General features: G+C 29.7%; 1 protein-coding gene across 1 annotated transcript in view; it reads left to right on the top strand.

The window, feature by feature from the left end:
* The window catches only part of pnt (ETS transcription factor pointed), a 535,428-nt gene that overhangs the window by 403,500 nt on the left and 105,021 nt on the right, over positions 1 to 26,907 (top strand). The window contains exon 4 of the mRNA XM_075365927.1: positions 7,159 to 7,359. Coding sequence (XP_075222042.1) covers positions 7,159 to 7,359 — 201 coding nt within the window. The remainder of the gene's footprint in view (positions 1 to 7,158; positions 7,360 to 26,907) is intronic.

The raw sequence follows: 26,907 nt of genomic DNA, 5'->3' as shown, positions 1-26,907 counted from the left end.
TTTTTGAGCACTCTGTATTCTTTAAGACTTATTTCATTTCGTTTTTCGAGTAATTTATTTTCAGAATCATCTTGAACTTAATAATACTTTTTTTTTTATGTTTCTTTTGTATTTTAATCGTTCCTTGTTACTATCCTTCGATTTAGATGAAAAACCTTCATAACGTTAATAATCGTACACAAAACCATACTTTTTAATTAAATCAGTTTTTTTTTATGTTTCCGAATAACTTTTTTAACGATTAACTTTAATAAACTTTAATGGAGAAAAAAAGTATAGTATTTAAAAAAAATGTTTGTATAAAATTATAGCATTTAATTTTCGTACTTTACCGCAATTAAGACAAATTATAAAATGAATACTGTTATTAAAATTTTTTATACACAGGAATGATTTTTCTACCCTCCGTGAGGTTAATTTTTTCTTAGACAAATGACACACGATTGTAGAAAATTAAATCATTTATTCTAAATTTTTCTTTTCTTCGTTTTTTTTTTATTTTTAAAAATATAATTCACTCCTTCAAATGTTAATTAATAAAAAATTACCTCAAAATAAATTAACATTAAAGTTTACAGAATGATGAAAAATAATAATAATAAAATAATAAAGGAAAGGAAAATAGTTAGACAAATTAAATCCCGTAAAGGGTAGATAGACATTTAAACTTAAAAACAACAATAATATATATCAAAATATAGAAAAAATAATAAACATAATGAAAATGTAAAGAGAAAAACAGATGAATCAAGCAAATCTTTGATTTCTTCTGTAATAGGAAAACAGAAACAAACTGGATTAAAGAATTTAAAAAAATACTTAAATTTAAAACATATAACAGAAAAAGATATTTAAAAAAAAAATCACCTTTAAAACTAAAATTATGATTTAAAAGAGTTTCGAATGCAAAAGATCTGGAAAGAAAATCCGAAAATGATATAAACGAAAATAAATCTGTAGAGAATGTAAAGATACTAGGAACAGAGAAAGCAATAAAGAAAAAAGTGAAGGAAAATTAGCATCTAATTTGAAGTTATCATACGGTTAAAAAATGTAAAAATAATTCGTTTATACAATGAACCTGATGTGTAGATACGATATCGAAATGATAAATATATTTATAAATTTCATCTGAAAATTTTGAATATTTTAGAATGTTGAAATAATTTTATATTTTTGAACCGTGAAGTGTCATAAATTTCATTTTAGAAGGAAATGCTGTTGTTTTAAAGCGACAGTAAGAAAGAATAAGTTACTTCTTTTATTGTAGGCCTATGTTTTGCGCACGCGTGAATTACGGACCGAAATCACTGAGCTGAGTAGTCTCCCTCCGGAAACTTCAAAGCCAATTAATATTATCGCTGTTTTTTTCCTTATTTTTTTTTTCTTCGTCTATTCAATTGTTGGTTGTGGCCCAGTTAACTATGCACAACGTTCCGTTTTAATTCATTCCTTATTTATTTATTGACTCGTTCTTTTTTTTTTTATTAAAATATTTTTTTTCATAATTTAAATAAAATTAAGGTTCATACTGTTATATTTGTTCCTTTAATGTTTTTTTTTTTTTTATTATCATTGTTATTGTTAATAATCATTAATTTTTGTTTTGTAAATGAATGAGAGCAGAACAATTGTTATTCAATTGATTTTTTAAATAAAATTTTCTTTCTCTGTTCACTAATGATGTAAATTCAAATAATTGATGACACGGGTTCATAAAATCGTATTGAGAAAGTGTCGTCTTTTTTTAGTTTCAAATTTTTTGGTATCCTTTTTTTATAATGATTATAATTTATGTTATTGTACAACAGTTGAATACCCGTGATTGTCTTCTTTTTTTTCTTCGCGGATAAGCTTTCAAGGACCACGAAAATGTCACTTTATGTAATTTCTTTCGTTTTCTTCCAAAAATTCTTCAGTGGAAAATTTTTGGAATTTTCCTCTGTTGAGTTTTTACTTCCTTGTACGAAGGAAAGGAAGTATTGTGATCGCGAAAAATTTTGGTTTTCAGATTTTAACGGAAATATTCATTTTGATTATCCCTGAATCTATTTTAACTAGCATCGGTGTGACGTTTGTACGTACGTATGTATCTCGCCTAACTGAAAAACGATTAGCCGTACGATATTGAAATTTTGGATTTAGGACTGTCGTAACATCTAGTTATTATCCACCCCTTTTGACTGCAGTCGACTAAACCAAAAGTTTCAAAAAAAGTCAAGAATTAAAAAAAAACATTTGGATTTTCATTGGCTCCAGAGTTAGAGCCAAATAAAATATTAATTAATGAAATATTTGGATCTTACAAGAGGAAAGGACATCGGTTCAAATCCGCCTTCATCTCCTTTTTTTAACTTATCTTTTTAAATTTAAATATGTTGATTTATTAATAACCTCTGTTGTAAAAAAGCTTTTACGATAAATAATAATTCAATAACAACAGTAAAAAAAACATATGAAAAAGTATCCGAAGTAATTAATGAAATAAATATTTTTGTACTTTTCATTTTCAAAAAAAAATGTGTATATGTAATTTAATAGGCGTACAAGGAAGTCATGTAGTGTCCACGTCAGATATTTTATTTTCACCTACAAGAATCTTTAATTTAAAAATTTTAATCTTTATTCTTTTCGATCTAGACAGCCTTTTTTTTTCTATAAAGTTGAACTTTTTGAGCTCTTCTTTCATTTGTTAAACATAGCCCTTTGATGTTTGAAGTTCCAGAGTTTTTAAAAATCCGTTTGTTTAGCCGTAGTTGGTTCATTCGGACCATTTGTTCATAGAATTTTAGTCTACGTTTTCTTATTGATACTACCAGTTCTTCAATTTTATGGTATATCTCTTTATTTTATCGTAGTTTGTTGCCTTCTTGTGCTCTTCTTGGACCATAAATTCTTCTATCTTGAGCAGATTTTCTGTTCCAGTTATATTTCTAGTTTCCTTACCGTACAAGATGACTGGTCTTACAGCTGTGTTATAATGCCTTAATTTTGCATTTACAGAAAGGTTCTTTTTATAAAATTATTTTTAAAAGTTGTTCTGATTTGTGTTTATCACGTTCCGCTAGTTTATCTGTTCTATATCTAATATATATTTCTCCAAAATATTTAAAATGGCCCGAGATCTTAATTTTGTCATCCTTTTTTCTATTGTCTTTTTTTATATTTATTAGCACGTTTTATCCTTTCTGTTTTTTGAAAAGAAAATCCGAAATCCTTTTTTTCAGTTACTGCTTTCAGTTAATTAATTTTGTCGATCGCTTCTTCTGACCCTGTAAAGAGTGAGTGCTACGTTGTCGCAAAAGATAGACTTCAGTCTTAACGTTCTGATCCTTTGTTCCTATTTTTGCAGTCGAGTGATTATTTTTTAAATTTTTTTCATGATTCTAGGGCTTACAACCTTTGTTGTACTACACTGGATTCTGTCCAACTACCAAAAACATTAATATCATGGATTATGGCTTCTTACGAAATTAATTGCTCTGAAGAAGGCAAAGTTGAGAGATTGGATTTCAGGGTGCCTGACAGTATGAAGCTAATATTGATTCAGAGCACCACAGGAACCTTTCCAAATATTATTATTAAATAATCGATGGATGAAGCCGTTGCATGATAAAAATCCGTATTAAGAAAATAAAATAAACAAATAGCATATAATAACAAATAATTTTTATTTGTCTATTTTCTTTTGTTAATATTATTAATATTAGATTTGTTTAAAAATTATTTTCAATTGTGAAGGAAACACAAATTAACCAAAAAGTTAATCTTTTTGGTTTGTTTCATTAAAATTCTATTAAAGTTAATAGTAACTTATTTAATATTGTAATATATTGATACTTTCGTAATGTATAGATAGTAGTTCAGAAATAGTATGTTTTTATAGTAAAATAAAAGTATTTAAGGTTTTTCTGTTGTTTTATTTTGTTTTAAGACAGGTTCTAGGCATTTCCTAAATAAATAATTTTTCCATCATATTTGGCTAAGTTTTTATCGATACATGTTCGTAAAAATACAAGCTCTCTCAAAGCGTTTTTTATAATAATCAGTAAAATCTTATATTTTAACTTATAAAAACGGAATATTTTATTCAACATTTTATATCTTATACCAACTTTGTGGCAATGTGATGAAGTAATTTAAGGTAAAGTAAAAACCTTGTTACTCCTTTTTTTTATTTTTTTATAAAATTCGTTTTCGTACAGTTTAGCAATCTCTCTTTAAAAAAAATCATACAGTAAAAGTAGGTTTTTCTTATGTATTTCGTAATTTCTGGCCGAGCACAAAATGTTTGTAAGTTCATATAAGGGCTGTTCGAGTTTAAAACCAGAGTGATTGATGAATGAACTGCAGTCTAATGCTGTACCACTGAACTATACCCCTTTGATGAATGAACTTCTGAAATCAAAGCGACGTTAGTACATTTTTAAAATTATTTTTTGATTTGATCACCATTACATTTTTTTCGGGAAACAAAAAGAAGCTGAGCAGGATCTTTGAATTTAATCTATAGAAGGGATCATTATACTAGTATGTATGTATGTATTTATTTGTTAGGTGCTAAACCGTGACGCATGTAGGCCATCTAACGCAAGTCAAAAACACATCAAAAATGGCATATTCATTTTTTTAAGAATAACAACAATCGATCCCAAGCTAAGAGAGTGAGGAATGAAGTGGTTTCCCCTTTTTGCCTTCCTTATAGAGTCAAATGTACTGTTGTGTATCGGTAGGTGAAGTTCACTGAAATAAGTAAGGTTGATATTCTTCAGCCGTACCAATGACATCACGCTGTTTACCATTTGTATAATGAACATAATTTTTTTTTAGAGAATACAGCTCTGAATTGTGCCATCTGTATTTCAAATATTTTTGTACTTTTCCTGAGTCTGATAGAGATAGTGTAATGCAACATTTATTTCTGTTGGAAACGATATGCATTATATTCATTATCTCTATTCCGTAGGGGAAACTCAACCGTTGAATAAAATTTCTCTTTAGAATTTCATGAAGTTTATGGAAAAAAATAATTTAGTTTTAATTTTCCTTTTAAAATAGTAAACAACGGAAAATCATTTAAAAATCGCTTTTAATCTTTAATATAATAATTAATCCTTAATATTCTCTAACATTAGTGAACTAATAGGCAATGTCTTGCGCTGATGAAATGTCAACGATACTATCGAATAATGGACGTTACGTAAAACGTTTTTATTAAAAATAATTATAAAATTCTCCGTGAAATAAAAAATATTTCTTGGCATTATTGACCTATATGATTACTTTTTATTGAATTTTAATGGAAGAATTTATTTTCAACTAGTTAATATTTTTTCTTTAAAAAAAAAAGATGACAAAGTTGTTACTTTCAACTGGCATTGGCTATGTAATCTTATATAGTAAAAAAATGCTACATGAAAAAATTAAAAAAATCTATATTATTTTACTTTTTTCTCCTACCCACACCCAAAATTACCTTCCAAGAAATTTTTTGGATTTATCTACGTTTACTTTGTTAAATGGAAAAAACTAAAAAAAATCCCATTACAAATGTACAATTAATAAAACGTTGCCTAGGATCTATTTCTTCGGTGAGGGGTGAATTATGATGGAATTATACTATAATATTATTATTATAAATTTAAATAAATTATATTTTTTTTTTAATTCAAAAAAATCGATATTTTTAAACTATGATCTGTCCCCCCCCCCACCAAAGTATTTTTTTAGCTACTTGCGTTACAACCGTGTGTTTCAAAATGAGTATCGGTGTTTTAAAGTTAAGTAATATGTATTAAGTTTCATTTACACTGATAAATTATACATGAAACGAAAGAGCAACTGATACAGTTTTTCCTATAAGATTTCAATGTGAGCACCATTCGACATCCAGCCGATAGGAGAGTTCATCCCATACTTTAGTCAGCAAGTTTGGAGTAATTGATGCGACAGCTGCCTCAATTTTGTGTCTCAAGTCGGGTAGGTAACGGTGGCACATACATTTGATCCTTTATAAACCCCCAAAGAAAAAATCGCACGGAGTCAGATTGGCGAACGTAGAGGCCACGGCAAACAACCCTGTCATTTGGTTCCCGGCGACCGATGGGGGAGAATTTCATTCAACCGATCACGTACAGCGTTATGCCAGTGAGCAGGCGCACCATCTTGTTGCCAAATAACGTTCTATGGTTTGTATTGTGGTAGAGGAAAGTTGTACCATATCAAAATTTCCTAGGACTACGCACTAAAGACTCTTACACGTTCAACATTGTCTTCGGACACACTCTGTCGACCTGTACTTTTCCCTAAACAAATACAGCCCGTGGTTTCAAATTGTTTATACCATCTACTAATGTCATTGTCACTCGGGGGATCACAAACGAAACGCGCGTTGAACGGTAATTATAGATTCACGCTGCAAATTGCAAAACACAGAACGCTTTCTGTTGGAGGATCGCACCATCTTAGCTACTAGCGCTTTCAAACGGAAGGTACAGGAAATTGTTTATGAGCTTGCGCTTGGCTAAAACTGATCTGCGCTTTATTTCATACATATTTAATCAATGTACGTGAAACTTGAAAAATATTTCATAGCTTTAAAACCCGATATCATTTTGAAGTGCACGGTACTTTGCTCTAGAGACATAAAAAAAAATTCGGTTAAAAATATACAATAAATAAAAAGATAGCTTTTATTTGATTTTTGGAAAAGGGGAGAGAGAATTTGGGGGCAATTTTTTTTTTTATAGGATTAGATGATCATGTAATTATGTAGTTAGTTTTAATTTATATTAAATGTTTGCAAAATTTTGAGAACATTATCCTTTAAGAAATTATTAACTCCACCTCTGGAGATATTGACTCCATACTTTTACCAATAAGTTGCCCCATATACACTAGTCTCTTTGCCAAATTTCTTTAAAATCGGTGTGTGCAGTTCAAAAGCTATTAAACTTCAAATTCACCAGCACAAGTACGAACTTTTCCCACCTCTTTTTTTGGGATTCCTGAGTCATTAAACGTTGTGAAATGTAAAAAAGCATATACTCAATTTTTTGACTGATTACCATGTTTTCCTTCTTGCCAGGAAAGTAAAAAAAAAATATATATATATTAAAGTTTATAGATAAAATTAAGTTATTTTATTTTTTTTTACAGATCCTCGTCAGTGGAGTGAAACTCAAGTTGCTCATTGGTTGAGTTGGGCGACAAGAGAGTTTTCGTTAGAAGGCGTTTCGGTTCATCAATTTTATATGAGAGGTAAAGATATTTGCGCTATGGGTAAAGAAGCTTTTCTTGCCAGAGCGCCTCCATTTACGGGTGATATTCTATGGGAGCATCTCGAGATTTTACAAAAAGGTAAATTAATTTATAATACTTATTTTTTAGTATTGCTTAATATTTCATTTAATATTATCCGTTTATTTCTTTTTGCATTAGTTTTTCATTATTATTTTTTTTAATGTTCAAAAAAATTAATCGCCGTTTTAAATTTAATGAAAATTTTATGTCTTTAATGTAATTTTTTTTTAATTTAAATTTCTTGAGGATTAAAATACTTTATGAATTTTGGTATAAATATTGATTTCAAGAATATTTGTTAATATGTTACATAAAGTTTAATTTTATAATTAAATTTGATGGTTTTCTTTTAAATAAAACTTAATTTTCTATATTATTAGCTTACATTTCTTTATCTACTTCACAATTCAATATGTGAATTTGGATTTTCTTCTTTTTCTTGTTGAAAATGTTAAATTTTTGTGTTGGAACTATAAATTATTTTATTTTGTTTTTTTTATATAACAAAGTAGAAAGAAAGAATGACTTAGAACTTTTCCTTTACGGTTCGTCGAATTGCAATTGTCGGCGCCACTGAAAACCACGGAAGAATTCAGTCACGAATAATTTGTGATGCACACATTATACGTATTTAATTTATTGTAAGTTTAAGTAGATTGTATTTTTACTTCCTTGTATGATGTAAAGGAAGTACTGTGATCGCGAAAAATTTCGGTTTTCAGATTTCAACTGAAATATCCATTTTCACCATCCCTGAATCCATTTTGAATAGTTACGGTGTGACGTCTGTACACGTACGTATGTATCTCGTATAACTCAAAAACGATTAGCCGTAGAATGTTGAAATTTTGGATGTAGGACTGTTGTGGCATCTAGTTGTGCACCTCTCTTTTGATTGCAATTGACACAACCAAAAGTGTCCAAAAAAGCCCAAATTCAAAAAACTTTTGTATTTTGGATATCTTAGCTACATTAATAAGCCTCATTGAGAGCTTTTCAACGAGATCATAAGTAGTACTTATTTTCATTGATTCCAGAGTTACAGCCAAATAAAATTTTAATTAATGAAATATTTGGATTTTACAAGAGGAAGGGACATCAAAGGTTCAAATCCGACTTCATCTCCTTTTTTAAATTTAAACACATTGATTTATTTATAATTATTAATCTCTGATTGTATAAAAACTTTTACGATATATAATAATTCAATAATAACAATAAAAGTACAATAAATAAAAGTTCAATAATAACAATGAAGTAAAATTTTATCTACTTTTTATTTAAAAAAAATTATATATGTAATTTAATAGGCGTACAAGGAAGTCATTTGTTGGCCACATTAGATTTTTTCTGTTAATAAATATTTAAATTGTAAATTAAAAAAAAAAAGACTAATTTTCAAATATTAGTTATGTAGTAAGGTAATATGCTTCAATTATGGTTACTTATTATGCTAATCAAGGAGAACAATTTTGTTGTAAAATCAAAATATTTTATTAGTAAAAATTTAAAATTTCTCCATTATTCAATGCATATCTGGGATAAATAAAAATTAAATTTACAGCAAGACGATTTTAAAAGTCTGGGTTATGACAAAACTTTTTTATGATATAACTTCTAGATAGCTATAACTCTAGAAGGGAAAGTATTGTAATCGGTCCAATTTGGGCATATGCGGTTTTCATCTTACGTTTCCAGAAATACTGAACCGATTTTGACCAAACTTGGTCAGATTACTTGTATATGTGGGGCATTGATGTCATTAAATTTTCTATTTAAAAAGGTCAAGGGGCTAGGTTACCCTTAGTATCTCGAGTTTTCACCTAATTAAGGTCTTATTTTTCTTAGGCACATTTGTTAACAATTAAAAAAATAATAATATTTGCAAAACAAATGTTTGCTAAATCGCACCCCTACCCCAAAAAATGCTATTTTAATCGTCTACTACATTGTGACATCACAGGTGAGCGGTAGTATTAAATAAGTGAATAATATTTAGTGTTAAAAAGTAACTCGGGTTAGCTGGGTAACGAACTCGATCGGCTGGTTGACTCAGTACCTGGTGCGTTAGGCCTCGCGGCATACACCAGTCTGCCGACCGTACAAGCGAAATCTGTTCTATGTAAATTGTAAAATTACATTAATTTAGTTAAAGCCGACCGTCGCCGCTAGTACCGCCAGACCCACACAAATTAAATAGGGTATTTGCGCGCGCTGTAGTTAGAATCATTGAATTAAATAAACGAAAAAATTATTTTTAAATAAAATTATAAATATTTTTAATTAAGTTGTGTGTGTAAGCCGTGCATCAGAAACAACCCACAGTTGTAGGACTTTCCCGGAACGCGACTACAGCCGCCTTCCGAGAAAGTCCTACAACTGTGTTGTCAACTTTTTTTTCTGAAATTCGAAATTTCTCTACTTGTTGCAGAGAACTCATTTCGCTCTTCCTTAAACACTCTCTGCTATATATATAGTTTTTTCTTTTCTTTTTATTATCATTCAAAGTAAATTTTAACATATACCTTAAATTTTCATTATTTAATTCATTGCAATGTAATACGTATTTTTAAAAATATATTTCTATTGTATTCTAACGAGCTAATATGTTGATTTTCAGTTCTTGATATTTTATTCATTCCGTAATTTCATTTTCAACTGTGTACTTGTTTTAGGAGCAGAGAGATATTCAAAGAAGGTTAAATTTTTGGCCTACATTTACTGAGGTATAAAAGTTTCAAATTCAGTTTTCCTTTTCGTTTGTTTTCTCAACCCATTCTCCCCGATTTTTTCTTACAATTGTTTGTAGTTAGTATTCGTATACAAAAATTTATGTAGAAAAAGATTTTATATGAAATAAAAATATTTTATTTGCTTTCTTTTGTGTGATATTTTCCTCTTTTTTAAATAATTTTTTTGTTTGCGTAATGTTCTTAGATTATTTTAATTATGATGTAACAGAAGCACATAATTTTTGTGGTGTTTTATTATTTCCCCCCCCCCTTATTTTTATGTGTAAATTTAGCTTATAGCTTTTTTAAGTGTACCTTCAATTTTTAGTCATGTTTTAGTTTCTGTTTTTTTATTTTATTTAAATTGTCTGTTTGCACTTTTATTCAATTTATAAAATTATGAATGTACTTATTTCATTAGATCTTTTTTTCTATTTTTCTCTAGTCTCCTTTCTTATTTATTTTGCACTTCGGAATTCTAATCGGTGCACTTTTGGAAACTATTTGCAATTTTTTTTCGAGATAAAACATTATTTTTCTTTTGTTTTCAGTTTATTTAACCGCATAAAGTCGTATATCTATATCAAGCGAAATGAGTTCTGAATGACGACTCTTCGTTATATTTCCAGATTTTTTTAAGCTTGTAACTGAAGATAACGTTTGATTGCAGAATTGTTCCCTCAACCTTACACAAATTAGGTAGTGAGTTTTAACTGATGATTTAAAATTTATCGTGCATAGCAGCTATAAACGGTGATGGACATAAGCTCAAATTCTGTCAGTAATGTAAAAGGGTAAATGCACGAACTATTTGTACTTTTGGACATATTTAAATCAGGATGACAAGGAACATGAAGAGAGATAGAAATTTGGCAACGCCGTAAATAAAATATTTCATGTTTTCCTAAAGTACAACGTAATTAATATAATTTAACATAAAATTTCTGCGTACAATCAGCAACTAATTTTAGCCCATGGTACCTTTCTCATTTGATCAAGACTATTTCATCAATTAGGTACAGTTACAAAAGCCGAAGAGATCCTTTTACCGTCTAAAGCCCGCGAGAGTTACGAAAATATGTGGTCACTTATTAATAATCTTTGTAATAATCAATTAAATCCTAATCCAGTGATTTTAGATTTTTAGTGCATTGCGCATCTTTCGGTTAATCTCTTTTCCCGACATCCCAACTTCACGGGTGAAAATATCATTTGGGACAGTCGTGGTACAAAAAGTTGTAAATCTAGGTTTGCCGCGATGTGTATTAATATCACAGTAACGAAACGAGTGACTGGTTGAAATTTATCTTTGTATTACATTCCTATCACCTGCACCCATAACGGGTAGGAGCATACTTTTCAGAACTGAGTAGTATAGCCCCATAAAATGGCAAATGCATTACCGATTTCTCGGATTACATTGTAGACACTTATATTGACCCCCTCCAAATTTCCCCCTTATGTATGGGCCACAGAGCCTGCCGATGAGGCGTTACCGAGAACAATCTGAGCTGAAACCTTCAACGGCTTTTCAAATCATTATTCCACTTAAAAAACCCATCTATTTTTATACTTCGTGAATATTTGAAAGTTGCAGAGGGAAATTTATGTAAAAATTAATAGTGGAATGAAATCATTGATTCCAAAAGAAAAGCGGAAACTGGCGAAACTGAAGCAAAATTATTACGATTACACAAACAGAAGGATTTCCCGACTACGATATATTATAATCATCGGCCGTAAAACCACTCCAAGAGAAATATAATTTCTTTAAATTTTTTATTTCCTTGTACGAAGTAAAGGAAGTATTGTGATCGCGAACAATTTCGGTTTTCAGATTTCAACTGAAATATACATTTTGACTAGTTTCGGTGTAACGTCTGCACATACGTATGTGTCTCGCATAACTAAAAAACGATTAGCCGTAGGATGTTGAAATTTTGGATTTAGGACTGTTGTAACATCTAGTTGTGCACCTCCCATTTTGATTGCAATTGACTGAACCAAAATCAAAAAGCCCAAAATCCAAAAACATTTGGATTTTGGACTTTTTCTTAATTGCAGTAATAAGCTCTCATTGAGAGCTTTCCAACGATATATCATAAGTTGTACTTATTTTCATTGGTTCCAGAGTTATAGCCAAATAAAACTTTAATTAATTAAATATTTGGATCTTACAAGGGAAGGCACATCGGTTCGAATCAGACTTCATCTCCTTTTTTTAACTTTTTTTTTAATTTAAATATATTGATTAAATAATTATTACCCGTGATTGTAAAAACAAATTTACAGTAAATAATAATTCAATAATAATAATAAATAAATATATACACATATAAACAAATCAGAAGTTATTAGTATAATACAATTTTATGTACCTTTAAAAACGTGTGTGTGTAATTTAATCGGGATTATTACATATTTGTGTATATAATAGATTTAGTGAAACATTTGTTTATTTAATATCAATTTAAAATTGTAATTTAGAGTAGTATTATTTTTGGATTTTCTAGTTTAATTTCTGTTTAATTTTATCTACATTAAAGTTAACTACAGAGTGATTGAAAAACAAACCCTCACAAGAACAACATATCCACGGAGACATACATGCCCGATCTTTAATAAATTGCCAAAAATTATCTTTTAGTTCATTACTCCTCTGATATTGTCGGACGATATTCTCCGTAAGTCGGAGTTGAACATCATTTCGTTTGTTTTTTGTTGCCAATCATTTAATAGCTTTTTGGTTTGATATAATTTTTCTGATCTTAATTTATGTACACGTTCTCCAGTTTTTAATTTTCTTTCTCTTTATATTCATCATCTTCTCTTAATCTTTTTATTCTTTCCTTGTTCTTAACATTTTCTTTCTCATCATATTCATCTTCTTGTCGTTTTTTTGAGATATAATTCTTCATGTTATCTTTCTTCTTCTTGTATGATTGTTTCTTTTTCATTTTTGATTATTCACCAAATAACCCAATAATAAAAACGTTTATTTTACACCGTAAGGTTGAAATTAACATCTGTAACCAGTATACAGGAGTTCACTAAACGGAATAGTTTATTTTTAACTTTTATTTATACGATACACCAGAGATCTAAAACTCTTGTTAATCAGCAACTCACGAAGATACGAATAATACTGATCTAGTAATACGAGTAATAAAGGGACTTTTACTCTATCCTAATATTTCATGTAAGATTGTTGAATTAATAATTATATAAATATTTGATGTTAATAAAAACTAATATTTCAGCAGTTGTGTACTTATCGTGTACTTTATTATAAAATGTGAAAACTCACATTTTCTTTCTCATCATATTCATCTTCTTGTCGTTTTTTTGAGATATAATTCTTCATGTTATCTTTCTTCTTCTTGTATGATTGTTTCTTTTTCATTTTTGATTATTCACCAAATAACCCAATAATAAAAACGTTTATTTTACACCGTAAGGTTGAAATTAACATTTGTAACCAGTATACAGGAGTTCACTAAACGGAATAGTTTATTTTTAACTTTTATTTATACTATACACCAGAGATCTAAAACTCTTGTCGATCAGCAACTCACGAAGATACGAATAATACTGATCTAGTAATACGAGTAATAAAGGGACTTTTACTCTATCCTAATATTTTATATAAGATTGTTGGATTAATAATTGTATAAATATTTGATGTTAATAAAAACTAATATTTCAGCAGTTGTGTACTTATCCATTTTATTAAAGAATTGGAGGATCGTATCTCACTTTCAAATGAAATAAATTTAAATGAAGTGCAGCAAAAAATGTGTATATGTAATTTAGTAGGTGTACAAGGAAGTCATGTAGTGTCCGCACCAGATTTTTTTTTAATGTGATCGTGCAATCTTATACTCGTGGTGAGTAATATGTGCTTTTGACCTATAATTCTTATTTGTGTTTTTTTCCCACTTATCATACATTTTTGTGCTTATATCCCCTATACCCATGTAAATTCCTGGCTGTTTGTAACTCATATTTTTTCTATGGGATTTGTTTACATAAAAACAAACTCTGGAAAATTAATCAAAATGAATATCGGGCTTTCATTGATAAATTTTACTGAAATGAAAAACTCAAACAATCTTTTTTGTAACTTTTCAATGTGAGGACCATTTGTCACACATCCAACCAATAGAAGAGTTCATCCCATACTTTAATCAGCAAGTCTGGAGTAGTTGATGTGATAGTTGCCTTTATTCTCCGTCTCAAATCCGATAAGTCAGCCGGTAACAGTGGCACATACACTTGATCCTTTATAAACCTCCAACGAAAAAGAACGCCCGGGGTTAGATCGGGGGAATGTGGAGGCCACGGCAAAAAAAGCCGTCACTGGTCCTCGGCGACCGTTCCAGCGGTCGGGGAGAATATTTCATTCAACCGATCACGTACAGCGTTATGCCAGAGAGTAGGCGCACCATTTTATAGCCAAATAAACGTTCTGTGGTTCGTGTTATAGTTGAGGAAAGAGCCATAGTTGTTGCATATCAAGATAGTTAATTCCTGACACATTTGCTTCCGTGAAAAAAGGCCCGTAAACTTGCCGTCGGGATACGGCACAAAATACATTCAGTTTTGAGGAGTCTTATTTACATTGCAATATTTCGTGAGGATTTTCTGATCCCCAGATACGCATATTATGACTGTTTACTTTTCTATTAACTCATGAAGTGTTGATTCATCGCTGAATACGAAACGATAAAAGAAAAATCGTAATCGTCACCGGTGCAACATTTCATTTGCAAAGCTAGCACGAAAATTTATATTATAAAAAGACATTAGAGCTTGCGCACAGCTAAAACTGTTTGAATTGCTCCTTCATTTCATGTATAATTAATCGATGTACGTGAAACTGGAGAAATATTCTATAGCATTAAAACCCTGATATTAATTTTAAAAAGGCGGTATTATATGCGTAAAATGTACGGGAAATTTCCCTTTCATACAATTTCAGCTTTTATTTAAAAAAAGTTATCGTTATTAATTGTTTATGACCGTATAATCTTTTTACTGTATTAGTGAACGTAATAAGTAGAACGATATAGCCAATCTGAAATTAAACTTCTTTATTATTTGTTTCTTTTTGATAGTTTCTTCGGATAATTTGTTTTCAGTCATCTAATACTTTACGCGTAAAACTTGTTGCCTATTATTGTTAAAATTTTACGTAAATATTTTTACAATATAATTGGTTTAATTGATTGTAATAAATAACAACAATTACTCTGTATATTATCGCTAATACTTTTTGTTTCCTTATTAATTAATTATTTCACAGCTAAATTATTTAGTTATCTTCGTCAGTTTTATAATAAACATTCCTGTATATATGTACTTGCACACTTACCTGTTATTCTGTATAAGCGCTCATGTTGTCCTTGGGCGCTAGGCAAAATTTAAGGTGGGGGAACCAATAAAGAAGAGGGAGAGGATAATTTTGTTTCAATAAAACCGTACACCGGAAACACAATGGACTGTTGAACGGAATCGTCGACTATTGACTCCCCATTTTTTTCTGTCTCTTTCTTTCACGTAATTCTCTCTAATTTCTGCCATCCACCCTCTTGTTTTCTTTTTTATTATTGCACTTATATTGTAAGCGACCGATTCTTAGAATAGGTTAAATTTACATTAATATAAAATGCATTCTGAATACTTATCTACTTATTCCTTTATAGGTGGTACATTTTAACTAAAATCTGGTTAAATCGAAAAAGTTTACAAAGTTGAAAGGATTTAATTTTTTAATCCGACGTCACCGAATCTACCGACTATATTTTATCATTTTCATATTATTTTTTAAAATAGTATCTATACTGTATAAACGAAATTCCTTTTGCATCTAACTTCCTTCAAGGAAAACAGTTACAACCTTTATCTGTTTAGCTTCGTCATTAGTATTAGAGCTCTTATGTTTTAAATAATTTATATGTATACATTACAAAGTCATTTTGATATTTCATTTCTTTATCTGTATGTCATACAGTTTTTTATTTAAATGTATAAAGTCAAATATTTTCATCAAGCGAAATGATTTCTCAGTGACGATTTATCATTATATTTCCGAATTTTTTTTATGTTTGCGTCTGAAGATAATATTTGATTAGTTTTTAATGAAACGCAGAACTTATTGGAACAACAACAAACAACAAACAACTCTTATTGTAAGGAGAGTCTTGCTTCGTTTATTTTTTACTTTCATGAACAAAGTAATGGAAGTATTGTGATCGCCAAAAATTTCGGTTTTCAGATTTCAACGGAAATATCCATTTGACCATCCCTGAATCCATTTTGATTAGTTTCGGCGTGACATTTGTACGTACGCATGTATTTATCTCGCATTACTCAAAAACGATTAGCCGTAGAACGTTGACATTTTGGATTTAGGATTGTTGTAACATCTAGTTGTGCGCCTCCCTTTTTTATTGCAATCGATTGTACCAAAAGTATCCAAAAAAGCCGAAAATCTCCCCAAAAAATTGGATTTTGAATCAGGTTTGAATCAGACTTCATCTCCATTTTTTAAATTTAAATATATTGATTTATTAATAATTATTATATTCTGATTGTAAAAAGAAATTTACGCAAAATAATAATTCAATAATAATAAAAAATATCAGAAGGTTTTAATGAAATTAAATTTTATGTTCTTTTCATTTTCTAAAAAAATCATTTAAAATTGTATTTTATACAATTTTGTATAAAGTATATTTTTTCAAATTTTTTTAAAATTTATTTAAACATAAATATATATATTACTTTCCCGTCTAGCGCTACAGCAGAGATATAATTTTTGAAGGCAAAGTATTATAATTGATCAAATTTGGACATATGCGGTTTTCACCGGATCTTTACGTTTTAACACCTAAGAAACCCAAAAAATCAGATGTAAATTTTCCGCATGTTCTTATCTACATGTGTGTTCGGTGTCGCGCTCTAAATCACCTTATATCTCCAAAAGTACTAGACCGAGTTTGACCAAACTTGGTTCAAAGTACTTATATATGGGGCATATACCACTACTATACATGGGGCATTGATGCCATTAAAGTTTTAACTTAAAAGGTCGAGGGAATGAGGCTGTAGAGTAAGATCACCCTCAGTATTTCGAAATTTCGCCTAATTAAGGTCATTTTTTTTTTAGGCACATTTTTTAACAATTAAAAATTAATAGTTACAAAAACGTATTTTTGCAAAATCGCACCCCTACTCCAAAAATGCTCTAAACTAATGAGTATACTCCTGATTCCAAAGGGGAAGACACCCTCCATGTGGCAGTTTCGGTCACTACACCACCCCCTCCGTAGCTAGCCCTTCTGAGCTTCACCGGAGGTTATCTTCAGAACCTCGGCAAAGGGCATTTCCCAACTTTATTCTTTCCTCAGTTAGGATGCCACCGATGCGAATGCCACGTGTTACATTCCCATCGGTGTACTGTTATCATTAAGAACCCTCAAGAAAAGATAACAAAACACATATGAACTCAGTTTCAAACAAGACCTAATAACAAAAATAAGAACCGAAATCCACTACCTAACCGAAAGGTAAAGAGTTGAGTTCAACACGCAATAACAAAGAATACGAGAACAACAAACGTAAACCATGAACACAAAACAACAACAAAAACCGAAACAGAAAGCGGGAAAGCCAAGCGGCACCCTAGACCCCCTCAGCAATCCTTTCTTTCGCCAAGTAAAAGGTAAGTAAGTTATGAATCTCTCCACTATAACAAATTGGCCCGGTTTTGCCAATTAAAACGGAGATCTAACGCCTACCCGATAAAAATCAAGCCGACGAAAACTCTCCGAGCGCATCAACTCGTTCTTGGGAATTCATACAGAATATGATGAATGTCATCCAACTGTCCGCATTGCGGACACATTCCTGAGTCCACCAGGCCGAACCTCTGCAGCGTGTCCCTAAAAGCGCCGTACCCATAAAGATATTGCGTCCCGTACTTGTTCGGGTTTACCCAAGAGGGGCCCTGCAAACTAACCACATCAGGCAAGGGACCATGCGTATAACGTCCGCTCACTGCCTCATCCCATCTGACCTGCCACAAAGCATTGCCGCGGTGTTCAATTTCCGGAATTTGTTCAGAAGTTGACTCACCTAACTTCTTGGCAATATAATGCTGTTGCCTTTCTGACGCAAGTAGATATCGGTTTCACTCCCGATGTTACTAAAATTACCTGTGTCAATAGTTCCTCTTGTCACCACATGCAGCGCTAGTGTATCACTGATGTGCTAAATTAAGTTGTGTGTTTAAGCTACATGACGGGAACGTCCTACAACTGTATATATAAAAGATAAAAATCTGTATATACATGTGTATATATATATATATATATGACTCTCCCGATAACGTAAGGATTCCAACGCGGGGTCATACATCTAAATCGGTTTAGCCGTTGAGCTGCTGCGGTAGAAAAAACATACCATACATACACCCTAAATACATTACATTCCTTGTTGGGTAGTCCCGGAAAAAAAAGAGCAGAGATCGGTTATTTTTTTTATAATAAGCACGGTAAAAGATTTGTTTCTAGAATTTCTCAGTAGCGAAATTTTTTTTAATTTAATTTATTTTTTCGTATAATGTGATTAATATTTATTCTTGATTAAGAACCATAATTGTTAAAAATAATAATTTTAATTGTAAATAATAATAATAATTAATCTTCATCGGTTTCTATTAATTAAACCATTTATTTCAAAATACTGTTTAAAATCTAAAATAGTTTTGTAATTTCCGCTAATGTATTATCTAAATTTATACATATATTTCATTAAATTACAATTATTGGAATTTAAAACAAAACGTTCGACTTGTAATGTTGATACGAATACTGGACAAGTTAACCGGAATTTGTAAATTTTATTTAGATTGAAGCTAATTACTAAGAACAGTACAGAAGCAACGGAATGGATCGAATGCTATTTAATAACAATTTGAATAGAAGGCCGGAAATGATTTCGTGTGTGTGTGTGTGACGTATATTGTGTTTGTGTACGTGTGCTTGTGTTGTAGTGTATTTTGCTGTCGTATGGTTTACCTGTTGTCCGCTGAGGGCGCGCTGCAATCGTATTCTGTGTCCACCTATTTATCGTATAGACTCATCATCATAGTTATAGGCCTCTAGGCCTGATGTTATATGGCATGCTTTTATCCATTATGATGGACTTCCACAGCTTTGTATCGAATAGTAAGTATCGGTAGTCAATACCAACATGTCTGCGCTTCTATCATCTTACTTTGTATGTGTGCATGTGCGCGCAGGCGCGTGTCTGTATATAACCTAAGTGTTTCATTCAAGCTTCATTCATAAATTCGGTTTCCTTTAAACGGTCGATCTTATCGTTATCCATTTAAAAAAAAAAAATTGCGCACTTTTACCTGTTTGTGTAAACAGTTTTTTGCATGTATTTGCTTAAATATTTAATAAATACGAAATTATAATTTTAAGAATTTTTAAAAATTAATGTAATTTTTATATTTATTCTGTAAGTTTTTGACGGTTTAAATTATTATAATAACGGAGTTTACATTCCAGCTTGCATTTATAGTATTAATGTTGTATCGAAATTTTATTCCAACTTTATTAAAAATTATTTATTTTAAATTGATTTTGTTTCAATTTATCTTATAAAATCAAGTTATTGCTAAATTTTAATTAATTTTATTATAAGATAAATTGTTATTTAATATTTGGGTTTATTTTATTACATTAATTTAGGAATTGTGTTTTAGGGCCCTCATATTATTTGAAATAATATAATCTTTTTTTGATAATTTATTAAAGTGATTATTATTAACTGGAATAATAAAGTGTTTTCCATTAATTCCCTGTAAAATCTTTATATATATCTTTCAAAAAAGTTTTTAATTTAGTTTAATATTTAAAAATGAGTAACATTTCTTAATTAAAAATTATTTGATTATTTAATGTTACAGATATTTTCCTAATTTCAGAATAATTTTTTCCATAGTATATTTAATATGAATTGGACCGGAGTAGCACTATTAAATGATTTCTATAAAAAGGATTGGGGAAATAATAATTTTTGATGATGTATTTAAATAAAAATTATTTTTTATTGTAATAAATTAAAGTTTTCCGCATTTTATGATATTATGAACACTATTAAAATTATTTTTTAGCTGAAGATATTTCATTTCTTGAATTTTGGAAAATCTGTTTTATTATTTGTTTTTCGTGTGGTCCTTTTTCTAACGGTACATTTTTTTAAATAGATTATAAGTGTAAAATTTAATGTAATTGTTACGTTTTCTTGAAGAATTTTATATTTAAGCATAAATTACAGTGTTCATTTTTATGCCTCTTTTTAACTTTACCGTTTTTATTAACTCTATAACTTGTGTTGTTATCGTGGTGTTTCTATTTCTTATGTTGTCAGCCTGCGGATTTCAAAACTTTTATGGATTATACTTATTGGTTAAACTTGCGATATGGAAAATAATGATGATAATAGTTAATAAAGATAAAAAGGTAATAATTTTTATAGGTCGATGGTGAAATGATAAAACCTATTGTTTACGATTTTTAAATGTAATCGATTTAAAAAAAATATTCTTCAAAGTTTATATGAAAAAACATTTCCTCGAAATTAATAAATTATTTATTTAATTAATTTTATTTTCAAAACCGTATGAGGTATTACTTAACATATTTTTAATGTATTAAAATTAATTTTGTAGTACTGTACTGTATTTCAGTTAATAAAATCCGAAATTTTTTATAAAAATAAATTTTATCAGATTTACGAGGAAAACAATTTTTCCCCCTTTTTTTACTTTAAAACCACAAAATTACTAAGATGAAAAACAAATTGAAATAACGATGATTTCACTATTATGTTTATTTACCAAAGTTATTGAAAAAATAAATATTATGAAAAAAATATTGTTAATCTTAAAAATATTTTTTTTAAATTTATGTAAGAGGGCAATAAACAAATAGAATAATATATTTTAAGGTTGATCTAATTACAAATCTGATGATTTAGTCTTCGTAATCAAAGTTTTTCATATTTTTATTTTCTTTTATAAAATTGGAAGAAGTTAATAAATAGCAGTTGTTAGATTGTAGCAGTATTGTTAAGATTTTTTTAAAAATTATTCATGTATCTACGTATATTTTGTGTTTGATATTTTTCTATTCTTTTTTTGTAAGTTTTTTTTTAAATTTATAATGTAGTCTCCGATTGGAACTGAATCTTGAATATGCTATTTTTTTAAATTTTTAATAATTGGCATTTTTAATTTTAGGTATTTATTTAATGAATTTTTTTAAAATAGTACAACATGTTTACATTTTTGTAGTTTTAAAATGTATGACATGAACAAATTTACTTTTACTTACGATTATTTTTGATTTTATCGATGATTTTTTGTAATAATGTGTTTCTATTTTAATAGTTTTTTTTTTTTGTTGGCTAAATAGGCCTATAGTCATTATTACTTGTATAAAAATCTGTGTAGACTGTTATTTGAAGATTTGTGATGTAAACGTATACACTCCATTTATAGTTAAAACACACTTTTCACTAAGAACACTTTTTGAAAAAAGAAAAATACCTTTTTAATATTTTTAAATTATTTATAACAAAAAAAATTATAACTTCCCAAAAAAACTTTGTCACAACCATAAAACATGTAACAATGAATAAGTTATACTTCACTTCACTAAATCACTTTGTTTTGAAGATTACGTCGTGATCTTAAACATTTTAGACACATTTTAATATTAAATAACCGTCTCTTCTTAATGTAGTACTGCGTTAATCTTAACGGTTCAGGGTAGTCGAGGTGTTAGACGTTCGAATGCGAGGACTTGACTGAGTCCCGTCGATTGCAAAACCAGGAAAGGGATGTCCGGGAAACAACAGCCCCCGGGCCGGGACCTACAGGAAATCCTGGCAAGCACAAAACCATAGTATATATATATATATATATATATATATAGCCTGTACACAAACTCACACAACGTACCTGGTGGCCCTTATTGTGTCCAGGAACCAGGAAGTGTCTGGCCATTGTAACCGACATAGATCGACCTTGCTTGACTTTGCCTCCCACTTCCCTCTTCCTTCTCCACCTTTATCGCATTTCCTTTTACGCCCTATTTTCTTAGTGTATGAATGTAGTAGAATTAATAACGTAAACTTAACGATGAATGAGTGATACGGTGATTGACTTTTTTTTAATACATCTCGTTAACTGTTCTGTTTATTTTTCATAAATGTACTTGTATCTACCAAGATTAATCTGTTGCAAATACGAAGGTGTGCTTTTATACTACATAACTTGGCAATTATAATAATAATAATAATAATCTAATGGATTATTTTATTGATAATATAGGTAATTAACTAAAAGGCATAAATTTTTTATATTTACGCTAAGACTGCTAAAAAATTGTAAGTCAGAAGTACGATACTTTGGTAACACGTATTTCTGTATGTGATGTGTGATTTTAATTGTTAGATTTCATTAACTAAAAGGTTAAGTTGGCCTTACATAACATACAAGACAGTCCCGAAAATCTGCGTAATTATTCTCAATATATCAAACGTGTCATGCCAAGTATAAAAAAAAAGTGAAGAGTGAAGTGGTTTCTTCGCCGAGTCAAATATACCGTTGCACCACGTTGACATGTCAAATCGAGCAAAGCGGTTGGGGTTGTCAGCTCCTAACTGATACCTCCACTGTTCACCACCGGGACTCCGATTAAGCCAATCATGGCTATTGTCGAAGGGGGTGGTGTGTTGACCGACAATGTCACAAGGCGAGCTTTCTTCTCCCTCGGAGGGGGGATGAGATGTTTACTACCGGAATTTGGTAATTAAACATTATTTTTTTTTAGAAATGGCAATTCTGAGTAGCGTCATTCTTATAAGACGCAGATGCATTGTAATTATAACAAAGACTGGGCGCAACAACTTAATATAGTGTTCTCTTATATTCGTATATTAACTTAAAATTCCTATCATACAATTTACACTTTTCAAGAACAAATCTTGTTTTTTTGTAATTTAGAAAATAAAATTTCTAATCAGTTTTATTAGACTGTTCTTTATATTAAAGATTTTTCCTACGAGTAAATGCAATTTTTCTGATGTATTATTTTATAAAAATAATAAGGTACATTAATTTTTTTGTTTATTCTCTCTTTTAAGGCATTTCTTTAAAAAAAAAAGAATGCTTGTGGTACAGCTGAGATATAACATAAGTAAAATTTATTTTTCTGTGTCCCTCTGTTAAACAGAATAAAACTATTCAGCTCTTGTAGAACTAAATTTCATGTGTAGTTGAAATATATTTCGTTATGCAGTAATATGGGCCAAAGGAAACTACTTCACTCGTCATTTTCTATAATAAGCCTGATATGAAATGTTTATTATTCTTGAGAATAACTATGCTGTTTTTATGATTGTTAAATGTCCCATATCAGGTCGCTTACAACCGTTACAGTTTTAGCACCCAACATAAGAACATTGAGGCACAGGGAGAAAAAAAGGAAAAAAAACATCCGTACAAGTTAGAGTGGTGTTGATAATAAATTATGAATATTGTTCATTACTATGCAAGTACCTAAATTCTTATTTTTTGTCATATTAGGTTAAAAGATATTGTTTTGAAGCCAGCTATCGATTTATTTAAATATTTTTTAAGTCATTTTTTTTCAAACATTCAGTTAAAAAACTGAATGTAAAAATTTGTTCAGAAAATTTAAATATTAACAGAATCTAAATTTGATTGTATTTTGGTTTCATCGGATTACATAGTTTATTTAATTTGCGAAAAATTGTTTTATTTTACTATTACATAAAGATTTATTTTTAGAGTTTGGTATTAAATAATTTTTTAATATATTGTAAGAGATAATAAAAAAAAATATTTTTAGTTTATTCTTTTTTTATCAAGTTTATAAAATATTGTAAAACCAAAATCTATTGAGTATAATATAGAATAATTTTTTTTTTAATACAAGGTCATTTCGTAGTCGTAATGAATATTTTATATATTAATAAACAGCTAGCTTAAAAACATATATTTTTGAAAACTAAAAAAATAAATATTGTGAAATAAAATAATACATCACATTTATAGCAAGAGGTACGTATATTTCAAAGTTAAAATGAACAAACAAGGTTGGTAACTTTGCTCTTGTTCAGCCAAGGACGTGGGAGATTTAAAAACAATGAACTGTTGCTTGTCACTTTTTTCATCACGTGGTTTCATAGTGAAGAAAATTTTTAGCTACGTTACAGTCTTTACGTATACGAGTATGCTATGTTTTTACTATGACTAATATTCTTTGCAAACGACCGTTTATATATTTAAAAAAAAAAAAAACTGGCATTATTTATTTTTATATTAATTACTTGTTCTAATTAAAGTGACGAATAATTGCTCTTTGCGCTGTCTGATATCTCTTTTTGACAGGTTATTCATTTTTATTTTACTTTAATTAAGACTTCTTATTATAATTTTTTTGCTGTATTTTAGGGTAGGCTTTTTTATTATAAGTTTTTATATCTACTTTTACAATTGGTTTTAAAAAAAATTTCTTTCCATGTAACATTATTTTGGAAATAGAAATAATAATTAAAATGTTGGGAAAATATTTTTTAATTTTTTTTCCCACATTGTGCAGTTTTCATTAACTATGCAACTTTCCATTTTTATATATGAGTACTATACTTTATCGTTCTTTTTAATATGCGTAATGATTAATGAATTATTAAACTGTATAATAAGAATTTTGTTATATGGTTTATTATCCAAAATAAAGCTCTTCCACACGTCACACAATATTTTTCTATTCCGATCGTCTAAAAATCGAGACGAATATTTTTTAATTAATTTTTTTTTGATGTTTGTTTCCAGTTTTTCAAAAGTATAATAATTATTATTCCACTCTTTGTCAAAAGCCCCCAAGAAAAAATCCTATGTTGTTAGACCTGGAAGGATGATAATCCTATTAAAACTGACCATCATCAATAAATCCATGGTTTCGGCTTCTGTTTATACAGGTGATTCAAAAGGACTTAATAGTTTTAAAAACATATAAAAACTTATTGAGATAAAGATTCGGTTGAGGTCTCATTTTATATCAAAACACATCAAGTTTATCACTCAACATTCACTTTGCTTCAACATTACTTTCATTTGTAATACGATATATATATATCCCATCTGAAGTCGATTTAATTCCAGACTGTAGCCAACAAATCGGGCGTTACCTTCGCAGCTGCGGCATTAATTCGAAGCCTTAGCTCATCAAAATCAGTAGGTAAAGGTTGTATATAAACCTAATCTTTAATGAAACCCCACAAGAAAGAATCTAGCGGGATCAAATCTGAGGAGCGAGGTGGCCTTGCGGTTGGTTTTTCACGACCAATCCACAGACCTGTGAATCTATTATAAAGAAAATCTCGGACTTCTAGGATGTAGTAAGGTGGTACCACGTCTTGCTGATAGTAAGGCGTCCATCTTGTTCATCATCGTCTAACTGACTAATTAGAAAATTTTGAAGCACATCGAGTTAAACAATACCATTTACGGTTGCTTCATGTAAAGAACTGGCCTATAATCTTTGTTTGCTTATGGAATAAAAAACAGTGATAGCCCTAAGGGTTGTCATAAGGGGTTTCGCTTCCCCATATTCGGCAGTTATGGCTGTTCACCTTGCCACTTATGTGAAACTTTGACTTATCACTAAAAATTACCTTGTCTAAAAATGTTTGACAGGTATGCAGTTTGCACTTCTTGTAGCCATTGTTTCCTCACAAAACTGCAGATGCCCGGTTATCTGTAAACTTTATCCTCATTTGTATTGTGTTGCACCATAGTCAGTTTATATGGTTTCAAGTGTAATCGTTTACGTAATATGCGCCAAACAGTCTTTTGTGGAACCCCAGTCTTATGTGACACACGTCGAGTTGATTTCTTCGGACACCGTGAAGACTTCTCTGAATTAATCTATACAGCAGCTTCAGGGACGGGTGAGCGTCCTGGTGATTTTGTATATTTAAAAGAACAACCTGTCTCAACAAAGGTTTTGTGCCAAGAGTAAATTGTATGCCTCCTAGGAGACTCCTTATCGTACTCTGTACGAAAATTACGTTGAACTGTATTTTCTTACTGCAAATCGTGAAACCAAATCGCAGCGAGCACGTTCCGCACCAGTAATGTATTAAATTTTAACAACATTGATAACAGGGTGGCCGAATTCGATACTAATGAATTTCGTGAGTCAAAACTTGATGTGTTTTGCCATGAAATGAGACCTCAACCGAATGTGTAATTTATCTTAATACATTTTTATTTGCTTTTAATGCTGTGAAGTTCCTTTTGAATCAACCGGTATGTAATATCTTTTTGTAGATAATCGTACTGCCATCAGTTATCAAAAAAGCAATAGATTTAATTCTATTCTTTCGGTAAACATATTTTTTTAAATACTTTAAAAAATGGTTTTAACAATTGTTTTCTAGGGATACGTACACCAATTTTTTTAATTACTATACGGAGATTCTTAAAACATTTATGAATTTACACTGCTTTAAATTCTGTTATTCACAATGTTAATAATGCCATTTAGATAGAACCACGCTTCATTATTCATATAAACATCATTTAATATTATACGCGTACTTTTATTAAACAATAAGAAACCGCTTGTTGTAATTTATCTGTATTATTCAAGTTTCACAAAGTTTTTGAACAAAACTGATTTTACAAGAAACTTTTAAGAGTTTGTTCATAAGACTTTTTAGGAAGTTTTATCCGAGACGATCCTTTATCTAAGTCAGTTTT

Source organism: Lycorma delicatula, chromosome 5, assembly GCF_047948215.1.
Source record: "Lycorma delicatula isolate Av1 chromosome 5, ASM4794821v1, whole genome shotgun sequence".
Taxonomy (NCBI): Eukaryota; Metazoa; Arthropoda; class Insecta; order Hemiptera; family Fulgoridae; genus Lycorma; species Lycorma delicatula.
This window is presented reverse-complemented; position numbering and strand designations above follow the sequence as displayed.